The 13631-nt window shown below is 34.5% G+C and overlaps 1 protein-coding gene across 1 annotated transcript in view; it reads left to right on the plus strand.

The window, feature by feature from the left end:
• The window catches only part of LOC137393602 (DNA (cytosine-5)-methyltransferase 3C-like), a 36567-nt gene that overhangs the window by 13158 nt on the left and 9778 nt on the right, over positions 1–13631 (plus strand). Inside the window, exons 4-7 of the mRNA XM_068080231.1 lie at positions 2158–2392; positions 3677–3853; positions 5855–5985; positions 13181–13293. Coding sequence (XP_067936332.1) covers positions 2158–2392; positions 3677–3853; positions 5855–5985; positions 13181–13293 — 656 coding nt within the window. The remainder of the gene's footprint in view (positions 1–2157; positions 2393–3676; positions 3854–5854; positions 5986–13180; positions 13294–13631) is intronic.

The following is a 13631-nucleotide window of genomic DNA, read 5'->3' on the forward strand; positions in this document are numbered from 1 at the left end:
ACCCCGTGAAATAAGTAGAGTAAGCAGCCTTTTCATCATACACGGAGGCACAATGACTGCAAGGGTGGTGGATGTCATTCCTAGAAGACCGCCAATCATTCAGGGAGGTCTTGAAATTGAGGTAGAAGTGACTGCAGCTGCTAACGAGGAGAACATATCTGTTTTAAAAAAGGTACAAGAACACCTTTACGATCACAAAGCTTTGGCCAACCGGCAGAACGTTGCAATAGCAAGCCCCGAGGAGAGTTCCGATGATAACTGTCTTACCAGCCATGTAGTAGTGAGAGAATCGTCTTTAACATCTACCCAAGACAGTGACAGCGATAGCGATATAGCGTTGCTATTACCAAAATAACTAGTCAGAGAGCACCATTACACGCTAGTATTTACTTATCAAGAGTATCAGTTTAATTTTATTGCCAGACAACCGCCATATGGGCCAAACTGTTTTTATTTACTTAATTCACTGTTTGTAAAATTTTGTTTGTATTTGAAATATTTTAGTTGTACACTCAATTTTGTAATTATTTATAATGTATTTATACATATGCTAATTCATAAGCTAAGCATAATTCATGCTAAGCTATAGATTTTTGGCTTCATCCAGAGGTTTTAATGAATTTTCATCAATTCAGGGCCCTTACGTGAACCAACAACTTGTGGTAAGTTATGAGTTTTTTCAGCGTAAAGAACTACAGGAGATTTTTTTTGATGATGATGCCGTGCCGAATTCCAAATAACTTGTGACAACCTTGAATAATTTTGTAAAGAAGTGTGATGCATTGGCAATGGGGTTAACTCGAAGCCCCGGCGATGATTTAAAAAAAAATTGGAACTCGGCTACGTTTACTACTTTTGCCTAGCAACTAGTTTTTAATTTGAGGCAGTAGTTATTCTCCCTTCTGTTAAAAATAGAACTGATTATTCGCGAAATTTAATAATTCGCGAAATCATCTGTTCGCAAAATCACGAATTATTAAATCCATCGGATATTTTCATCTTGTAGGCTATAAGACATTCCTCCATTCAACCTTCCTATCCCCAATAACTAGCCTAAAACTTATAACTACCGTAAATTCAGGCGTATAAGTCGAAAATTTGACGCCAAATTTCAAGCTTAAAAATCTATCTGACTTATTCGGCAGTCACGTTTTTCATAACACAAATTCTAGAAAAATTTGACTTTAAAAAAGTATCGCAAATCAAAATTACATGGTATAATATAGCATATAGGATTTATTTATAAACTAGTAAAATACTAATAATCCTACTGAACATGAGATGGAACAAACGCCAAGTCGCATTCTTTACCAATCAAATTGTCATCACTAGGATTCTCTTCTGTAATAACGTGTTTTTTTTCAAATTTAATGCTTTTTTCGTAATATCTGCCTACAAGCCCACACCTCGGTAATTCATCTAACATCTACTATTGTCTATTCATCCTTTTTCTTGTACACGAATCACGATTCCTGACAAATCTGTCTTGCGACATGGCTTTTTTTGTTAAAAACGTACCTATTATCAAAGGTGGCGGTTTCGTTCTATTGGCTAGGTGGGCTATTACAATGGTCAAGTACTGTTTTTCGTGTCTTGTGGTTTTCACTGGAACTGTCATCTCTCGCACTTTAGTTAACTTTCGCACTTTAGTTAACTTTTGTACGTATTGCTGACGGTACAAAAAATATGGGCACTTTTACTGCTGGAGTTTGAATCTATTCTCCTCAGTTCCGCATCACCTGCCTCTGATGCTGACTGAACTATTAGCGATCAAACAATTTGAGCCAGAGAAGGGAAATGACTTGTATGGCAGGTACATGTCAAAGCCAGGGCTTTTTAAACTAGACCTCGACTTAGACGCCGGGTCGAATTGTACGCCAAAATTTACAGTAGTTACTTTCCCTAGTTCATGACCCTTCTTCACCCTAGGTACAGCTAACTCATCTATATGACTCTTCTCCACTCTAGGTACAAATAACTCAGCTATATGACTCTTCTTCATTCTGGGTACAGATAACTCATCTATATGTCTCTTCACTCTAGGTACAGATAACTCATTTATATGTCTCTTGTCCATGCTAGGTACAGATAACTCATCTATATGACCCTTCACTCTATGTACAGATCAGTTTTCTATATGACTCTTCTTTGCTTTAGGTACAGATAAACCGTCTACATGACTTTGATGTTGGATTCAAAAACAGTTTTAAATCAAACTCTGGATCAGTGTATCAGTCCGCAGTTATAGAGGCTCTTCGTGACTGTTGGACACAGCTCAACACAAACAATGATAGACCATCTGCAGAGACGATGCCCGATGGGTTGGAGGCTTTGGTCGAGTGGGCCGACGAAAGATTTTGCTCAGATGTATCGATTCTCTCCGATGGAGAAGGTAGCACTTTTCAGTTTCATATATTATTTTCAAGTAATTTGGTTACATAAGAAGGCGCTCATGATTTATAATGTGCAGCTTTTAGATATAATATCTTATTTATATAGCATCTCTATAAGGTAACTACAATCAAATTTCAACTCATGATTATGTGAAAATACAAATTTTTGGAAGAGCAGTTTAAAATTTGAGCGAATATGTATACAAATAACATATGATGTGTCAGTTAGTTTGAAATAGGGCACTGTGTAATCAGCACATACATACCCAATTCTCTTTTACAGTCTTGTTCTACCTTCTTTGAATAAAGTTAAACAATGCTTCATCTATTTTTGTTTACTATGAACAGCATTCTTCTCGACCATCTAAACATTTTAAAGTTTCAGATCAAGTTGTAAACCATCTTATAATTGAATCTGAAAACAGTATGTCAGATCTAGACCTTACTGGCTTTGAATTAGAGTGCAGTTCTGAAGATTCTGATGATCGATCTTCTCAGGCACGCACGACTACATCAATAAAAGAATTAATCGATATTGATGTAATCTACTCATTATTAGCACCATTTTGTGGAGAATTTTCTACTGCTCACTTTTAATAGCAGGTTCATGAAGATAAAACAAACCATTTTTGAGTGATGACCAAAATAGTTAATGTAAAACATAACACTCATTTTTATTTTATCAAGCCGCCCACGGAGGAGAAACACTGGAAATAAATTTACCCACCAGAGGGTTAAAGGTCACCGGTAGTGTGGTGACTTTAGTCACAGTATCACTTATGGTACATTGCTAGCATGATGGTACAGTGATCTTACCACACATATGCATTACCTACTATCAGCTCATGTGTTGCAATAATATAAGTCAAATTATATTATAACTAGTACAAAGCATTGTATACATGTAAATATCATGTGATATATATTACTATTCCTACTAGTGGAATAGTCGCAGTAACAATATTGAAATATCTCTATTCTGTGGTAGCTGCGCAGAGCTTCTAGTTTTCATATGACTACAGCTGTATGCTATCATATGACTACTGTATGCTATCATATGACTGCTGTATGCTATCATATGACTACTGTATGCTATCATATGACTACTGTATGCTATCATATGACTACTGTATGCTATCCTCTCAAATCACATGATTTCAGTCATGAAGTTTGTATGACTTAACTGATTTTTGTTTGTCACACAAGTTCAAAATTATAGATATCACAACTGCTCTTTCACAGAACACAGAAACATATTGCTTGCACTCAAGCGTTTTTATTAGTACCTAAGGAAGTTGGAGAAAGACTGGTAGAAATTGTGGCTATGATTAACGAAGCTGAGGATTCGGCGGATGAAAGTGATGATGGCACAGACCAAGATTATAGAATAAAACAAAGGAATTTGACTCCTAAATCCAAAAAAGAAGCGGCTGAGAGGAAGGTGGCTCTAGTGTCAAGAGGTAATATATATTTATATATATATAAATTAGTAGAGAATTAGATGGACGGTGTATATATATATATATATATATATATATATACTAGCTGTGCCTCCCGGCGTTGCCCGGGTATTAAAAATCAGCTTATAAACTATGAGAAATGATGAGAGTTGCCTACCCCTTGAGATTAGCCTGGCACATTGCCAATAGAAAATGGTTTTAAAAATCAACCCATAAACAATGAGGAGTAATGAGAGTTGCCTGCCACTTACTGGCAGGCAACTCTCCAGCAAGTGACAGGCCATTGCCAAGTGGCCTGGCACATTGCCAATAGAAAATTCCGCTAAGCTAGTTAATAAGCACTACTGTACTTCTAATGATGGTACTCCATTACGTTTGCGTCAGCATTGTCCAGCTACGCTAGTCTAATAATAGCTATAGCTGGAGGGACACACATACATACTTTGAGAAATATATATAGATATATACAGTGAAACTGGTATAACTCAAACTTCACGGGACTAAGCGAAAGTGTTCGAGTTATTAGAGCGTTCAAGTTATCAGAGCACTGTCACAAGTGCATGTATTTATCGGTAGAAACATGTACATATACAAGCAATATATAAGTCAAAAGCATAGGTTGCTTGTTGCAAGTTTCATGTAGTTTTTAAAAATTTTATAAGAAAGTATAAATATTTTTCTATCACTTGAGATTTGTTGGTTGTTTTAGGTGATGTGACTGCCAGGGCATTCTCAGGTTAAAATTGGCACAACTTGATCGCAGTTAAAATGCTCTGAAAAAAGACCGTTTTTCTCCTGAGCGTTTTAACCAAGATCAATTTTGCCAATTTTACTTTAAATTTATTAGAAGATTATCTCGCTTTTCCTTGCTTTCAAAGGGCCATCGCAAAGCGGATGTTTGGTAAAATTTGAATTTTTGCAAACCTTCATAAAGTCGTTAACAAAAATATTTTGCCGATGATAGTAATAATGATGCCTAAGAAGTACTAGAAGTTGATGTTGATGGCTTAAGATAAAGTGATACAGCCTTTTAAAGTGATAACAACCATCTCAGTAGCCATTGGGTATATATATATAAATATATATTTATATATGCCGTATATATATATATGTATATATATATACGTATATGTATATATTTATACGTACATGTATATATATATATATTTATATATTATATATATAAATTTATATATATACATGTATATATGTATATATAGATATATATATATATATATATATATATATATATATATATATATATATATATATATATATATATATATATATATATATATATGCATATGCATCAACTTCGGTCGTAACAACTGCTATCACAATACAACATAACATATATTAAATAAACAATGTAGTTGTGTTTAGACAGTTGTTGGTTCATATATTAAAATTATAGTGGTTAAATTTTTAATTGCATTCTTGGTAATAATCAAATGTTAAAAGCCCATTTGTGTTGCAGCCATTTTTATAAAAAAATTTACAAAGGTGAAATATGTTTTTCTTGCAGATTGTTGACAGGCTCTATGTCACTTACAAGGAGACTAAATTCAAATTTTTTAGGAATTAAATTATCCTAGATAGCCACAAAATAAATTGGTGATTGTTTAAAGTATTAATTATTTTCCTATTGAATAAAACAAGCTGTTTCCTAAAGTCTGTTGTAGATTTATATATAGGTGTAGATTATGGCCGTTGTATATTTTTATAAAAACCTTTGCTAACATACCTCAGTGCAAACACTGTAAACGTTTAAAACCGTTACATTGACATGTCCAAAACTTACATTAGCACATCTGTTTGTTTCTTCGATAAAAGCCTATTTCATTATATTTGGTCCAGCTTAACAGAAGTTTTCCTTGCACAAAAATTTAAACTCTTTTTTAAGAGCATGCATTGCAAATAGAAAAATATAATTTTGCCATAATTCAAAATGTTTGTAAAAAGCAGTAATAAATATAAGCTTCTATGTTTGTCATTTTGTAGCAACTATGATGGCTCAGGTTAAGTCAGAGGGGATAGATTTAGAAAGTGTATGTCTATCCTGTGGAAATCAAGTCAGTTCAAGTCAGAATGAGCACCCACTTTTCAGGGGAGGGGTATGCAAGGCCTGCATGGTAAGTGCTGTTTTCTGTAGGTATTTATGGTAAGTGCTGTTTGTGTGGATATGTGTGCCTGGGTAACTGAGCGGCACTAACTAACTACATGTAAGAGTAACTAACTAACTAATTGAATTGACTCGACTCGGAGCATCCTACCAGTAAAAATTGAATCGGGTCAAGTCTTTACTGTCACCATAGACGAATTGACTTGATTCTTTATTTTTAATAAGCAAACTGACTTATAGAGTCATAATGCACCAATGTTTTGCTTTATTCTTACTGCGTTAACGAAAAATCTATTGCGAACAGTAATATCCTAATAACCAATTTGTTACTTGATGTGCGCCAAAGTGAAAATGTCAGAACAGTCCCATGTTGCCAGCTGCACAGGTTTTTACAAGACCTTGATATCAGTGCCAATATTTTATTGGCCAATAATACATACTACACACTAATATAGTATAGCTCTATTATAGTTTGCCTGTGCCTTGACAATAAGCTTATTTATAGACGTTTTATAACTACTCACGAACATCGTTCATTCTACCGAAAACCTTTGTAGTGACTCGCATTTGTACCTAGACAAAAACATTGATCACATATAGTAGTATTAACAGATTTACCCAAAACTTGGCCACAACAAATTTAGGAAGTTAGGCTATCCTTTTTGCCAAAGTCAAAACAGTTACATAGTTTTTTCTTTACTCACAAAATACCGCATTAAATCATTGTTTCAATTTTTTTTATTTTCGTTTTTAGTTTAGTAAAAATTAAAAAAATATTGTAAACAGCGATCTATTCATATTTTTAGCGAAATACTTGTGAAATACTTCAACACTAGAACAAAAATATTTTTGACTACTACATTTATATATTAGACAATGTGTGTCTGCGTTTTGGTCAAACTGCAAAAACGATATTGTTTTTTTTTGCAGCCAATTTTACTAAACTACAAAATTATTAAACATTCTTTTTGTTTTCGAATGCATTGGTTGTTGCGCAGCATTTTTTGCTGATTTTAAAAAGCTTTAAGTTGAAGTTATATGACAAACTCTGCTTTTACAGCAGAAGTACTTAGTGTATGCCAGCAAAAAATGGTAAGCATCACTTAATTCTATCCAAAAAAGCAATGAAATAAGTCATGAAATAGTTGATATTTGCTATACAAACAATCAAAGGACTGAGCTAATGCATGTAGCTAACTTAGCGATTGCGGGTTATTGTTATTTTAATCAAAAATTGATTTATTGCCATAAGTCAATTTTTTGTAAAAAATTATTTTGTTGGGTGAATTGAATTGCCATTGAAGTTAGGATAGCTAAAGAATTGATAATTGAATTACATGACATATGATGCAAAGAATAGGGAATTGAATTTTTAATTTTTAGGTGAGAATTGGATTGAATTGAGTCATATTTTAAAGTTTTATAAGCATCTTTTTTGGTAGTATTCGACTAGCTCAATTGTTTATGTTGTTCTACCAACAATATAATGAGTGTAATGGTGTACGTTATTTATTTTAGTTTTAGTATGTATTTATTTTACTAAACTAAACTTCAACTTTGTCATTGTCTAAAATTGTCTAAAATTTTATCACCGATCGGTTTCCAGTTTCGTTTTCACAATAACCTATAGCGGATAACGCTGAACTACGACAGAGCGAGCATCGTACCTCTTTCAAATGTTGTGAGAGGGATTTTGGCGAATAACATATCAGCATCTTTCTTATTTCAACGTTTTCAGCATACTGACTGCCAAATTTTTTGTGGGAGAAATTTTTGTTGATATCGTAGGGCGGAAAAAATGTTGTATGGCGGTGATGAAAAAACCTCGTGTTCAACATCGTAAGCTGAAAAAATTGTATAACATCGTAAGTAACCCGGGGCGCACAATAGCAGTATTAGTAGTTGCAGTAGTACTAGTAGTAGTGGTAGCACTGGTAGTAGTACTAGTAGTAGTGGTAGCACTGGTAGTAGTACTAGTAGTAGTGGTAGCACTGGTAGTAGTACTAGTGGTTGTAGTAGCAGTAGTAGGAGTGGGAGGGAGTAAGAAGAGGTGTAGTGGTAGTAATATTAGCAGTATTAGTATGTGGATTGATGAGCGCATGTCTCCCTGTTCCAAGGCAAGCGCTGAACACTGCTATAATTCTCTTTCAATCGACTCTCGCAAACCTGATGAGCAATAATTGGCTCGTGATTTAGTTAAGATATTGTGTTAGTCAAAGAATTGAATAAACAAATAGAAAAAAGCTAGTCACTAAGTTTAACTTCTAGATATTTATTTGTATAAGGATATTCTGCAGTAGCCCCATCGATTAATTCTAAATCCAAAATATTTGGCTTACATAAGCATTGCTAATCCAACCTTGTACACGAGCCAAAATCGTTTTCATGAGATAGGGCAACAAATTTTGGATAAAAATTAGAAATTACTAGGGTATGTATGATTGATGAATATAATATTGTTAAATATGTTACGAATAACATGCAAAAGATATTTTTCAAATTGAGTCACTCATCCAAACTCCAGATTGAGATATACATGTGTATGACAGAATGTCGTAAATCCTATTTGCTGGCCAAATTTGAGCTAAAGTACCTTTTATTTTACGAGTATGAATGTATAAGATCTCAGGCTGATTTAAATTCATTCAGTATACATTGAGCAAGCAATTGAAGTGTGTATGAAAAAGAAGTGAGAGAGTAATGATGAGACAACTCCTAAAAGAATAGTGAGTTAATACTAGTGCTGGGCAGGAAGGACGGGTATAACTGGAGTGTCTCAGAACCTGCATGCAACCTCAGAACCTCTATGCATGCATATATGCATGCATACATGCATGTATGCATCCATACATGCATGCATAGAGGTTCTGCGGTTGCATGCAGGTTCTGAGACACTCCAGTTATACCCGTCCGGGCAGGAGTACTTCTTGGCCAACAGATTTTTCGGGTATCGGGTTTGTTGATACGGGCTTTATGTCAAAAATTTCTAAACATCAGACATTTTAAAATTTACAATGCAATTATAAATTATATTCAATTTATTTATTGTTTTTTACTATTTTCTAACGACCGACATTCGTGCTCGCAGCCTTAACCCTTGGAAGTTTGAACCCCAACTGTCAGTTTTCAGGCATGGCGTAGGGTGTGTCAGAATCTCTATCGCCTGGAATTCCGGCATTCACATGGCTTTGTTTACAAAAGCCGTTTTTAAGTAACAGCTAAATCAATCAAATTAATTTTTGCATAAGATATTTGACCAGAGATTTTACTCCCATTTGTAACAGTTTTCAAATATCTTCACCTACTTCCTCCGTTTTAATAACAAACTTTATTTGAACAATATCGCGAAAAAATTGACACGACTGGTTTGTTGGTAGGTCATGAACGATTGTGATGCAAATAAAGAACTTTATAATACTAATTACAATTTTCCAGTATATTTTGAGTCAAACAATAATTATGAACATGGGCTCAATGGATATCTTGCTATTGTAAATGTTTATACGAGTTTTTTAAAATCGTACAAACTTTTATAGTTTTGGCCCGAATAATGATAAAGTACTGTTTTTTTCTGTTTGATAACATTTGCTGTGGGTTGCCCGACTTTTTTACTAGTGTTTTACCAAATATCATTGTATTATAAACACATTCAGATATATATAATAAAAGTTTAAAAACTCCGTATCGTTGGACACATTGCCCAGGGTTACTTACACGCAATGACAAAAAAGTCCAGTGTTCAAAGGGTTAACAGGCGGGTTATTAAAGAGTGTTTAGAGAGCAGGGCGCAATAGACCAAGGTTTTGTCCACTCTATTCGATGCATCCGTGTACCAAAACCCGCAACTCGCAAGTCAAAACCCGAACCCTCAAGACCGAAATGCTCAAAATCTCTATTACCTGGTACTCGAGAGAAGATAAACTCGCGAATCCAACGAGTTTTATTACCTGTGCCCAGCACTAGCTAATACCGCTTTATCAAAATCTATCCATTATTTTATGTCAGGAAACACCCATATGTATATAGAAAATTTTAACTCACTCCCTTACATATGTCGCAATTCCAACCCGATGTGAAGCAATCGCATTGATCATCCAAATTATCAATGTCGATCCATTCAACATTCCAAATGACTTTCGGTAACAAACTTATTGTTCTGATTTAGCGTGGTTTGAAAATAAATATTCACAAAAAAAACAAGAACTTTAGTTAGTAAGTTTTTACCTTCAATGTTGTTTTTAAGGTGAGGCGCTTCTCATGTTTTTCTTCTGTAATATTTCATTTTTCACCCTTCTCATTATCTTCTAGATATACAAACTGTTTGCAGCCCAACTAGCATTCTATATTCACTTTACAAAAGGTGGCTACTAGGTGGTCTTAGCGTTGTTGGGAAAAAGTCTGCACATCTTCTATTCTGTATCATTTGAGCTGTTGATTCTGTTTCTATCTCTTCATTATCCAATGGTTATTTATAGGACACCATATATCTGGATATATAGTATATCTAAATATATTAAAGAATAATGTCAGTAATAACTAAATGATAACACTTTCAACTAGTAAATGTACTCATGTATTTAAGGTACTCTACTGACTGTATACTGTTTGTGTGTGAAAAGTAGGATAAGTTATATAACTTACAGTGGTTGCCGCTTATAGTGGCTACCTCGGCACCAGCCAAAAATGGCCACTATAACCGGTGGTAGCCAGATTTCAGTGAAAATATGTAAAACCTTTTGTTTTATTGTATGCTCATCCATTTGCACAAAAGTAACACAAAATCATCCACTTCAGAGTCGTCAAAGAATCATTACAATCATTCTAAATAAATTTACAGCCATTTGTGAATCTTTTGTTGCGTTCGTGGGAACGCCTTATATGCTTTCACTAAACCTCCTTTGCACCAACAACTGATGATTATCAACTCAGTTATACCTGACCAAGATTCCTTCTGAAAGTTCATAGTATTCAGAAGGTAAACCCTCTTTACGATATCATTCACTAAAGAATCTTTATTGCTGTCTTTAATTACGTCGATGATCTTTTTCCTAATTTCGTTTGGGAGTTATGCCCTAAGTATACAAATCACTCCCATATCACAGGGCTGCAAAATCAACGTTGTGTTTGGCGGAAAAAGTTTGACGGTGATGGGTTTTAAGCCTCGGGCATTAACATGTGCTATGCAGTTGTGGATAAGCAGATAAGCAGGAGAACTTTCCTATTTTCACGCTGGAATTTCTGGTCCAACTTTCGTTTGGTCCAATTTTCGGTTCCAACCTTTGGTGGCCACTATGAGCGGCGGGTGGCCACAAAAGCAGCATAGTTTATTGTGTAAAAATTTCGTACGGGACAAAAATGGCCACTATGCCCGGCTGGCCACTGTATCTGTGGACATTATAAGCGGCAACCACTTTATATTATTGTATATTATAAACTTATATTGTATAGGTGAATCTCTGAATATAATATTAGGGTTAACGATGAGTGAGATGTGCGAAAGTGTTACCTATATCAAACTAAATTGATAAGTTATCAATGCTCCTTCTAGTAGCAACACTAAAATACTAGTAATACAGGAGATTTGTTTAGCAAAGATTAATCTTAGAAAACAAAATCATTGATGGCTAATACAATAAATTAGAAAGTAATAAAAGTAATACTTAATATATCATTTATACTTTATACAATAGGTAAGTAATTGGCTGTTAAGCAACTTGTCTTGTCAAAAGTTGCGCTAAAAACATGGTGATATAATTCGCTTGCAAACCATACTGAATGTGTTCTAATTCGGTGAACATGGTAACTCTTTCTGACCAAGCAAATTTTTGAGCTATTGATAAATGTCTCAACCCAACCTGAAAACACATGGTTTATTTAAAAGAACATTTTCTATTCTGTTAGTAACAGATTATCACAGTAAAATCTAGACATTCGGAGTTAACTTATTTTGGTATTTGCTTCGCATGTCGAGACTGTCATATGTTGGAGCAAAGATTCTAATGGAAATACATTATACTTAGTTTAATTCATTTCACAACTAAAAACTACCTATAAATAATTACATCTCGCATGAAAATGAATGCTTTACATGTATAGCAGTAAAATGTGCTGCTGTACTATTTATACATTCACATACTAGGATAATACTGAAGGATTTTTCAATTGTATGATGATCACAACCACAGTGATAATTACATAGATAAGTTAGTGCATACCTCTAGAGGTTTTACCCCAATCACACCAGACATTCTAGTCACAACGTAAATTACATATCTGTCATTTGCAAAGTTAATCCATTTGATTTAATGCGAACATGGCGTAATTGAGGTGCCTGGCTTGTAAGAATTTTGTTTAAAATCCTTTATGCTACACGCATATTTGTGTATTAAGATCCCAAATTGTTTAAGACTTAACGTTTTGTGTCTCATTCAGCAGTAAAAACAATGTCGAGTGTTTGATATTCTAAAGACGGTATATTGAATTTATAGTCAGATGAATGTATCTTTGGTGAACTATTTAACTTTTATTATTGTTTCATGAACATTGCTTTACTTGGCCCTCAAACTGATTAAAATGTTTACCCTTTTGTCCAAGTCTAACAGAAAATTTAAGCCGAGCACTGATTGAGTATCTTAAAAAAATACAATTAAAAAAATTGTATGATTAGGTTTTTGCAGAGTTGCCTAATTTTTATGACACAACTGTGTTAATAAAATATTGTAAACACGATTACAGCTGATAATAAGTTTTCACCAAAGTTAGGTATATGTGATCGCCAATAACTTGGGCCTGTATTTATTTTAAATTTGCCCATTTGAAAGAAGAGATATTCAGCCGTTCGTTAAGAGCAAAAACTGCATTGAAAACAGAAAAGCAGTGGGGCGTTTAACTTTTTTCTTACATGACGGCATCGCACCCATTGGGTTGTCAGCTTAGGATTGATCTAGCTGGTGGCCCGTGAGTGAAGTGCCCCCTCCCTCCATGTGCTAATTGGTATATATCTATTTGGCGACGCTTGGTCGGTAATTCAAGCCAGCAAATAAGCAGTTGTTTTACAATCAATGTGTGTAGGCGATCCCTTGTATGATGTTCTCAGGCTAGGTGTTTTAGACAACTAGGCCTCAGCTGCTCTCAATGTTTTTATCTGGTCTGATACTGAAGTAAATATACCCAATGTATTCCATTCACCGAGAGTTTTTTTGCAGTATCACGTGAAAGATTCATTTTTCTCTTTTGGATCGGATGGTTGCATGTCTTACTGCGTTATCTGTGGTCACGGTGGAGAGCTACTTGTCTGCGACTCACAGACATGTGGACGGTAAGCTTGTCACTAACTTCTCTCCTCATTTCATCACCATGTTAGATATTGACAACCTCTTAGATCTTTGTTTTGCCACATCACTCTATTCAAAGAACTTATACCGACTGTGATAACTCGGTGTCAATTGTTATAAGTTAGCTGCTCAAAATTCTAGCGCATGAGTCAACAACTTCATAAAGCACACGAGTCAACATGTTCATAAGGTACATAAGTCAACATGTTCATAAGGTACATGAGTCAAGATGTTCATAAAGTACATGAGTCAACATGTTTATAAAGTACATGAATCAACATGTTCATAAGGTACATGAGTCAAGATGTTCATAAAGTACATG

This window comes from Watersipora subatra, chromosome 4 (assembly GCF_963576615.1).
Source record: "Watersipora subatra chromosome 4, tzWatSuba1.1, whole genome shotgun sequence".
Lineage (NCBI taxonomy): Eukaryota > Metazoa > Bryozoa > Gymnolaemata > Cheilostomatida > Watersiporidae > Watersipora > Watersipora subatra.